Genomic DNA, 10,000 nt, shown 5'->3' with positions numbered 1-10,000 from the left:
CAAACGGGAAAGCCAGATAAACAGAAGGGGAATTGGAGCGTCCGTCACAACAGAACAAACACAAGGACAACACGGGCTCTCTCTCAGACATCCATACTCGCCCTCTCACTCTCACTCTGACTCTCCCCTGCATTCCCATCCCTCTTCTTTTCCTTCTTCCCATCTTCCATTCCCACTTCCTCCTCCACTTCTACTTCTCCCACTCCCTCTTCCTCTCCCTCTTCCTCTTCCTCTCCCTCTTCCTCTCCCTCTCCCTCTCCCTCTCCCTCTCCCTCTCCCTCTCCCTCTCCCTCTTCCTCTCCCTCGTACCATTCACCCTCCCTCTTCCTCTTCCTTTTCCTCTTCCTTTCCCTCTTCCTCTTCCACTTCCTCTCCCTCTGTCGCCTTGCTTATCCTCACTTCTCTCCCACATTCAATTTTCTCTCCATCGACCTCCTCCTCATTTCTAAGCTCGATTAACCTATATTTCGTTTGACCTTTTTTCATTCAGCCAGATGCCGATCCACCTACCTACCTATTAACCTGTGTATGTATGTATGTATGTATGTATGTATGTATGTATGTATGTATGTATGTATGTATGTATGTATGTATGTATGTATGTATGTATGTATGTATGTATGTATGTATGTATGTATGTATGTATGTATGTATGTATGTATGTATGTATGTATGTATTTATGTATGTATTTATGTATGTACGAATCTACCTATCTACTTACTTATCATTTACCTACTTATCAAAAGACCTACCGATCTACCTATGCCTACCAATATCCAGTTATTTACTTAAAGACTAATCGAAAATCAACCACACCAACTAAAGCATCCCAACAACACCCATAACAAATAGAAGATAGATAGATAGATAGACAGAGAGAGAGGAAGAGAGAGATTCGCTTGTTCAATCTCCTCCTCCTCTTTTTCGCCCTACTGACCCATCTTCTCGTGCCCTCCTCTCCTTCCTCTTTTCTCCCTCCCCCCTCCCTCCCCCCAATCCCTTTCCATCCTTCTTTTCGTCACTTCCTGTCACCAACCCCCCCCTACCCCTTCCCTCCCCCGTAAAGCCGTCATAAGGCTCTTCATTCCACGTACGCGTCTTCTCTCTCAGGCCTCGGCCAACACAGTGCCATGCCACGCCCTGCTCTCAAGTTCGTAGATCCCTCCTCTATCCCAAGCGAAAAGGAGCCTTGCCGACATCGACGGCCTGGAGGCCCCCCCTCCGCCTCCCTCGTCCGGCTTTGGTGCCATTCATGCTTCTCCCTCGGGGCAGGAAGGTGCTCCGCCACGCCACCTCTTAGGGATGGAGAGCCCGTTGTCTTCCCGTGATCTCCTCGACCGTATCAGCCTCGCAGGCTTTTACGTCGGCCTCGATGACGAAACCCCGTCGCGGGAGGGCATTAGCAGAGACGGACGGTCGGGCGGAAAGGTGGGAAATCTCAGGCAGGCAAAGGGGACCCCCCTAGAGACGTCGTCGAGCCCCAGGGCCCCGAATCCTACCCCCGTACACAACTTTAACCCCCCCCCCCCGTGAGTCTTCGGGCCCCGGGGGGAGGAGGGAGGAGGGGGGGGAGGGAGGGGGGGAGGAGGAGGGGGGGGGGGAGGGGGGGGAGGGGAGGAGGGGGAGGAGGAGGGGGGGGAGGGGAGGGGGAGGGAGGAGGGAGGAGGGAGGAGGGGGGGAGGGAGGGGGGAGGAGGGAGGAGGGAGGAGGGAGGAGAAGGGGGAGGAAGAGGGAGAAGAGAGTAGGGCGGAGAATGGGGGAGGGAGTGGGAAGAGAGAAAAGGGGGGAGGAGGGGGAAAGGGAGGGAGGAGGGAGGAAAAGGGAGAGAGGGAGGAAGAAGAGAGGAGAGGAGAGAGAGAAGAGGAAGGAGGAGGAGGAGGAAGGCGAGAAGAGAGGAGAGAAGAGAGAGAAGGAGAGGAAGGAGGAGGAAGGGCAAGAAGAGGGGATGGGAAAAGAGAGGAGAAAAAAGAAGGGAAGGGGGCGGGGAGGAAGGAGGAGGGGAAGGAGGAGAAGGGGACGGAGGGGGAGAAGGAGACGGAGGGGGGGAAAGGGGGGACGGAGGAGGAGAAGGGAGATGGAGGAGAAGGGAGATAGAGGAGGAGAAGGGAGACGGAGAGGGGGGCGAGGGAGACGGAGGAGGAGAAGGGAGACGGAGAGGGGGGCGAGGGAGGGGCGGATGCAGCCTTGTTGCCGGGAAGCTGCTTTCCCGCCGACGGCTGACCAAGGGCTTTCGAGTGCCCTCTTATCTCGCTCTTCTTCGCCTTCTTTGTCATCTCTCTCTTTTTCTCTTTCGCTCTACTTCTCTTACTTTTTCTCCTTCTCTCTCGTTTCTATACTTTCTCTTACTTTCTTCTCTCTTTATCCCTATATTTTTATCCTGCTCCCATTCCCATTCCTTCGTTCCTTCTCCACCATCCTAATCCCTTCCTCCTCCTCCTCCTCCTCTTCTTTCTCCTCCTCCCTCCTCCCTTCCCCCTCCTCCTCCTCCTCCTCCTCCTCTTCTTTCTCCTCCTCCCTCCTCCATCTCCTCTTCTTTCTCCTCCTCCCTCATTCCTTCCCCCTCCTCCTCCTCCTCCTCCTCCTTCCATTCCTATTCCTATTCCTACCCCCCCCCCTCTGCTTCTCCAACAAATGGCCTACATCTACGCGTCACCCGGGGATACAGCGAAGAAGAGCTGCCTACATCACTTCATTGTAAACCTACTCCCTCAGAATGAAAGGAGGGGGAGGGAGAAGAGAGAGAGAGAGAAGAGCGGAGGAGAGAGAGAGAGAGAGAGAGAGGGAGGAGATGAGAGAAGAAGGAAGAGAGAGAGAGAAGGAGAGAGAGGGAGAGATACAAAATTCACACGCCCCCAACACACACACAACATTAATATATATAAAAATAAAAAAAAAAAATAATTTATAAATTTTAACACATTATAAATAATAAAAAAAAATTTAAATATATTTTATAAAAAAAAATAAACAAAATACAAATACAAAATACATAAAATAAAAAATATAAATATATAAATTTATAAATAATACATATAAAAAAAAACATATATAACATATTTACATATTAAAAACATATATATACAATATATACATATATATAAATATTACTATATAAAAAATTTTTTAAATATATAATTATATATATATATATAATATATAATATATAATATATAAAAAATGTGTTGGTGTGTGTGTGTGTGTGGAATATAAAAATATTATTTATATATATATATATATATATTATATATATATATATATATATATTTTTAAATATATATATATAATAATATATATTAATATTATATAATATTTTTAAAAATATATTAAATAATATATTTACAAATTATATATATATTAAATAATAGATAATTATCTGTCTATCAATCTATCTATCTATATATATATATATATATATATAGAAAGAGAAAGACAAAAAAAAAAGAAAATGAAAGAGAAAAAGCAAAGAGAAAAAGAAATAAAAACCAAAAACCAGAGCAAGAGAACGCCTCGGGGGAGAGGAGAAGAAAAAAAAAAAAAAAAAAAAAAAAAAAAAAAAAAAGATGGAGGAGGCCCGGGAGAGGGGGAGGGAGAAGGGGAAGAGAGGAGGGGAAGAGGGGAGGGGAACGGGGGGGGGGGGCAACGGAACAAAGGGCCGGTGCGCGTCTTTGGAACCATCCCGTGAAATGAACCCCGTAATTGAACCGGTGACACGTGGAACCGCGCGACAGAAACACATAAAATTCCGCGAAAGAGGAAGCAATACGAGGAATGCCGAAAATAGTTACGAAAACATTGTGTCCGACGATGGAATTAATCCAATTATGATGGAAAAAAGGGGTAAAGTAGGATAGAATTGTGTGTGTGTGTGTGTGTGTGTGTGTGTGTGTGTGTGTGTGTGTTTTTGTGTGGTGGTGGTGTGTGTGGTTGTGTGGGTGTGTGTTGTGGTTTTTGTGTGCGGGTGGGTGGGTGTGGGGGGTGGGGGGGGGGTGGGGGGGTGGGGTGGGGGGGATGTGGGGGGCGGGTAGGTGTGGGGGGCGGGTGGGTGTGGGTGGGGGGTGGGGGGGTGGGGTTTTGGGGGGGGGGGGTGTTGGGGGGGGTGGTTTTTGGGGGGGGGGGCTTTTTGGGGGGGGTTGGGGGTGAGTGGGGGACTGGGGAGTGAGGAGTGAGTGAGTGAGTGAGTGAGGAGTGAGTGGTGAGGAGGAGGGGAGGAGTGAGTGAGTGGAGTAGTGAGGAGTGAAAGGGGTTCGTGCGTTGTGGCGTGTAAGCGGCATGCTTGGTGTGCAATCCAAGTTCGTGTTTGTGTGCGTATTCGTGTTCGTTTCCGTGTGGGAGAGCACAAAAAAAAATAATAATAAAAAAAAAATAAATAAATAAAAAAAAACGAAGGTGACCGAAGAGATAACAAAAAAATGATAAGCATCAACAGAATTATTCCACAGCAGTTCTCAGAAGACAGCGATTACGCATTAGGTCAGCTCATACAGATAGCATTAAGAGAAAAAAGTCCGTCAAACAGGAGAGATGACGGGAGGTGAATAGAGGGGGGGAGGGGGGAGGGGGAGGGGATGGCACAGCATTGTTCACGACCTATTTTTTTACACTATGAGCGAAGGTAGAAGAGGGAGTGGGGAGGGAGGGAGGGGGGAGAGAGGGGGGAGAGGAGGGAGAGAAGGAAGAGAGAAGAGCAGAAAGGAGAAGAGGAGAGAACCGAGGGAAAGAGGAGAGTGGAGGAGGAGAGCGGAGAGAGAGGAGAAAGAGGAGAGAGAGAGAGGGGAGAGGAAACAGAGTACAAGGGACGGAAGAGGATACAAGGGAGAAGCGAGGAGCGAGGGAGAGGAGGAGACGAGAGAAGGGAGGAGAGAGGCCAAGAGGTGAAAGAGATACGTATAAGAGAGGCTGAGAGCGGGAGGACTGCTTCCATTGTCGTAGAGAACCAGTTGTCAGATGACTACATTGTCCTTTGTAGGGTTAAATAATCAAAACAAGCCAAGTTGTGCATCTAATCGATGTTTTCTCTCTTTCGCTCTCTCTCTCGCTCGCTCTCTCTCGCTCACTCTCTTATTCTCTCTCTCGCTTTCTCACTCTCTCGCTCTCACTCTCCGCTTCACCTCTCGCCTCTCTCTCTCGCTCTCTCTTCTCGCTCTCTCTTCTCGCTCTCCACTCTCTCGCTTCCTCTTCGCTCTCCTCTCTCGCTCTCTTCTCTCGCTCCACTCTCTCGCTTCACTCTCTCGTCTCACTCCCCCCCGCTCTCTCTCTCTCGCTCTCTCTCTCTCGCTCTCTCTCTCTCCTCTCCCTCCCTCTTCTCTCTCCTCTCTCTTTTCCCGCTCTCATCTTCGCTCTACTCTCTCGCTTCACTCCTGGCTCTCACTCTCTCGCTCTCTCTCTCTCGCTTCACTCCTCGCTCTCTCTCCTCTCCTCTCTCTCTCCGCTCTTCTCTCTCGTCTCTCTTTCGCTCTCCCCTCTTCTCTCTCTCTCCTCCTCCTCTCCCCTTCTCTTCTCCCCTTCTCTCTCTTCCCTTCTCTCTCTCCTTCACTCTCTGCCTCTCTCTCTCTCGCTCTCTCTCTCTCGCTCTCACTCTCTCGCTCTCACTTTCTCACTCTCTCTCTCTCCTATCTTTCTGTCCCTCGCTCTCTTTCTCGGTCTCCTCCTCCTTGTTCTTCTTGTTCTCCTCATTCTTATTCTCATTCCCCTTGCCCTTCTCCTTCCTCTTCCGCTTCTCCTTCTCCATTTTCACTTCCTCTCCTACCCCAACCCCCCCCCCTACCCCCCCCCACCCCCAACCCCATCCCACCCCCCCCCCCACCCCCCTCCCCCTCCCCACCCCCAACCCCCCCTCCACCCCACCCCACCCCCAAACCCCCTCCCACCCCCCCCCCAACCCCACCCCAGCCCCACCTCCATCCACACGAAAGGGAGAGAGAAAAAAAAGGAGAAGAAAGGGAGAAACAGAGAGAAACAAAGATGATGGGAGGCGAGGGGAGGGCAGGCGACCGATGAGGAACCGAAATTTAAAAAAGGGAAATTGGGCGGTCAAGAGGGGGTTTTGAGGGCCAAGACGCGGATCTACCCCCTCCCTCCCTCCCTCCCTTCCTTTCCTCCCTCCCTTTCCCTTTCCCCCCCCCTCCTTTTTTTCCCCCCCCTTCCCCCTCTCTCCCTTCCCTTCCCCTCCCCCTTCCCTCCCACCCTTTCCCTTTCCCCTCCCTCCTTCCCTTCCTCTCCCCTTCTTTTCTTTCCTTCGTTCGGTTTCTCTCTTTTTTTTATCTATTCCTCTTTTTTTTTTGTCCGTTTGTTTTTCGTCTCTTCCCTTCGTTCAGTCTTTCCTTTTTTGGTTCTTATTTCCCCCTCTTTTATTTTTTTCTCAATTATTTCCTTTTCCTTTTTTCCTTCCTTCTATTTTCTCTTTTTTTTCTCTTATTTCCCTTTTCCTGTTTTCCTTCCTTCTTTCTTTTTCTTTCCTGAGTTCGGCTTTTCATTTAATTTCCCCTTTTTATGTAGCGTTTCTTCTTTCCTTCCTCTCCCTTTCTTCCTTCATTTTCCCTCAGTGCTTAATCCTTCCTTTCTTTATTTCGTATCTTCGTTTGTTTCTTTTGTTCTTTTCCTTTCAATCTTTCCTTTGTTTCATCCTTCATTTTTTTCTTCCTTCCTTCCTCTTTCCATTCTTTCTTCCTTTCCTCTTTCCATTCTTCCTTCTTTTCCTTCCCTTTCTTTCTCGTCCTCTTCTTCGATTATTTTTTTCCCTTTCTCCCTTCCTCTTTTTCTCACTATTTCATCTCCTTTCCCCCGTCCTCCTGTCCTTTCCTTCTGTTTCCCTTCCTTTTTCGTTCCATTTTATTTCTCTCTCCTTCCTTTCCTCTCCTTTCCTTTCTCTTTCCCTGTTTTATTCATTTTCCTTTGTTTCTTGCTTCCTTTCTCCCTCCCTTCCTTCAATTCTTTCCTTTTTCCCTCTTCCATCTTTTCTTATTTCATTTCGTGCATTCATTCCTCTCCGACCTATCCTTTACTTTTTTTTTTACTCTTCCTTTTTTCCCCTTTTTCTTGTATCCACTCGATCACATCTCATTCTCTTTTCCTTCCTTTTCTCTACCCTTTTCCTAATTTCTTTCCCCTGCCTCTCTTTTCCCCTTCTTCACTTTTCCCCCTTTTCCTTTCCTTTATCCCCCCCCCCCCCCTCTCCTTTCCCCCCTCTGAATATCATAAAACCCACCTCCCCCCCCCTCCTACTCCACTCCCCCCCCAAACCCCCCCCCCCACCCCACCCTCCCCCCCAACCCCCCCCTCCCCCCGTCACTCCTCCCCCAATCCTCCCCCCCTCCCACGTCACTCCTCCCCTAATCCTCCCCCCCTCCCACGCCCACCCTCCCCAATCCCCCCCCCCCCCGCACTCCCCCCCCAATCCTCCCCCCCCCCCCCCCCCACGTCACTCCCCCCCCATCTTCCCCCCCTCCACGTCCCCCTCCCCAATCCCCCCCTCCCACGTCACTCCTCCCCCAATCCTCCCCCCCTCCCACGTCACTCCTCCCCCCACCCTCCCCCCTCCCACGTCACTCCTCCCCCAATCCCCCCCCTCCCACGTCACTCCCCCCCCCAATCCTCCCCCCCCCCCACGCATCCCCCCAATCCCCCCCCCCCAACCCCCCCCCCCCCAATCCCCCCCCCTCCCACGTACCCCCTCCTCCAACCCCCCACGTCACTCCCCCCCCAACCCCCCCCCCAGCCACCCTCCTCCAATCCCCCCACGTCACTCCTACCCCAATCCCCCCCCTCCCCCACGTCACTCTCCCCCAATCCCCCCCCCCCCACGTCACTCCTACCCCAACCCTCCTCCCCCTCCCCATCCCACCCCCTCTCCCCTACCGATGCCAAACCCCACTCCACAGCATCCCCCCCTATCTGTCTCACCCTCTTAACCCCCTCACCCTACTCTCTCTCACTCCCTTACCCCCTACTCAACACTCTACTCACCCTCCCACCCCCTCCCTCTACCTCACCCCCACTCTCCACTCACCCCCCTCCCCGCCCCACCCCCTCCATTCGTACCCCCCGCCCTCCATAGCTATCCACCTGGCCTGAGTTTCCAAGGCAACCAATTATTACTGTCTGCCTGTCGCCCCGCGCGCCCTTCCATGCGTCTGCCTCTCCGGGGTCTTGGCGAGCGAGAGGAGCCTTTGCGGAGGGAGGTGGAGGACGGGAGGTGGAGGACGGGAGGTGGAGGAGGGGAGGTGGAGGACGGGAGGTGGAGGACGGGAGTTGGAGGACGGGAGGTGGAGGACGGGAGGTGGAGGACGGGAGGTGGAGGACGGGAGGTGGAGGACGGGAGGTGGAGGACGGGAGGTGGAGGACGGGAGGTGGAGGACGGGAGGTGGAGGACGGGAGGTGGAGGACGGGAGGTGGAGGACGGGAGGTGGAGGGATGGAGGGATGGAGGAGGAAGGAGGAGGTGATGGGGAGGAATTAGAGGGGAGGGAGAGTGGGAGAGGGGTGGGAGAATAAGAGAGTGAGTGTGAGAGAGGGAAAGGAGAGGAGAGGAGAGAAGAGGAGAGGAAAGGGTGGGAGAGTGGGAGAGTGAGAGTGAGAGTGGGAGAGAAAAGGGAGAGGAGAGAAAAGGAAAAAAAGAGGAGAGAAGAGGAGAGAAGAGGGGAAAAGAGAGAGAGAAGAAGAGAGAAGAGGAGAGAGGAGAAGAGAGAGGGAGAGAGAGAGAGAGAGAGAGAGAGAGAGAGAGAGAGAGAGAGGGGGGGGGGGTGAGGACACATACACTCTAACAAACAGACGAAAAGACATATATGGAGACCTTCAAAAATACCTACGAAGAAAGAGAAAAAATTTCCGTTTTCTCTGAAAACCTTATCACCCTGACAGAAAATGGGTTCTTCCAAAGAAAACTGATAAGAAACGGCATGTTTTCACGGGATACTTGCATAAACCTGCCTTTCCTTTCAACAGAGTGATTTGAAAACAATAAAAAACTAACCCCATCTATCCTGCATTATCCATCCACCTCGACCCATTAACACAACAACCGATAATCAAACAAACAAATCAAAAACAACAGCAGGGGGCCATGACTGGCAGCTGCCGCCTCTTACTCATCAAAATTCAGACGGCAAGATTCCGGAAAACAAACTAATTATGTATGCATGAACTTATCCTGTGCGAAAGCTACGATGCCCAAGTTTCGGCCCAAGTCCTTCTGCCTTGAAAAAAAAAGCTGGAAGGAATCCCGCCTGTTACGACATCATCAAAAGTTGTTTCTGAATACTAATATCCATTCCACAATTCGTGTTATCATTTAGTAGCGCTAGTATCTGCATATGTTGTCATTAGGCTTATGTAAATTCATGTAAACACATGGTAACGTAAAGCCATATGTAACTCTTTGCTTAAAATTATATTTTGATTATTTGTCTCTCTAATGTTAATTCGTTTTCTTTTCCCTTCACAAAAGCCCAAGGACGCATCAAGCTGAAAGTCTATTTTGCTGAAAATATCAATGAACTAAAAAAAAAAAAATCTGTTTTCATTTCAATCTGATTAACCTTACGGGTATATCGGATATCTTAATAACAGCATTCGACTAATAAGGCTTAATTATACCACAGCAGTATTCTGTAGGAAAACAATAGTCCATTTCACATTAAATCAGTACGAATTCAACTAAAGCTTCATAATATGCTAGTTACCCTTGAAATCCAAGAGAAAATGGACCAAAATTTCCCACAGAAAACGCGTCATACGTATGAGGGGTAACTAAAATAGAATACTCACAGACTCTAATGCCGGATCCTTCTGCCGTCTCCTCATCATGCCCATCCTTGCCGGCGTGTACATCAAAGGTGTTCCAGTCGTCGTAGTCGTCTTCTGTGTCGTCGTAAGTATCGTAAGGACCGCGCCCTACAGGTCCGTGACCCGAGCCTTCGACATGGGTCAGCTCTGGCCCGTCACCAGACCACCATAAGTCCGGTCACTCCCTTCCCGATACACAGTAAAAAAAACCAGTCCCCCA

At 50.2% G+C, this 10,000-nt stretch overlaps 1 protein-coding gene across 1 annotated transcript in view; it reads right to left on the bottom strand.

Annotated features, from left to right (window-relative positions):
• LOC119598648 (syndecan-like) overlaps positions 1 to 9,945 on the bottom strand; it is a gene marked incomplete at its 5' end in the record, with an annotated part of 92,334 nt that extends 82,389 nt beyond the window's left edge. Inside the window, 1 exon segment of the mRNA XM_037948347.1 lies at positions 9,763 to 9,945. Within this exon segment, the coding sequence (XP_037804275.1) occupies positions 9,763 to 9,945 (183 nt within the window).
• Between the last annotated feature and the right edge of the window lie 55 nt (positions 9,946 to 10,000).

Source organism: Penaeus monodon, chromosome 41, assembly GCF_015228065.2.
Source record: "Penaeus monodon isolate SGIC_2016 chromosome 41, NSTDA_Pmon_1, whole genome shotgun sequence".
Taxonomy (NCBI): Eukaryota; Metazoa; Arthropoda; class Malacostraca; order Decapoda; family Penaeidae; genus Penaeus; species Penaeus monodon.
This window is presented reverse-complemented; position numbering and strand designations above follow the sequence as displayed.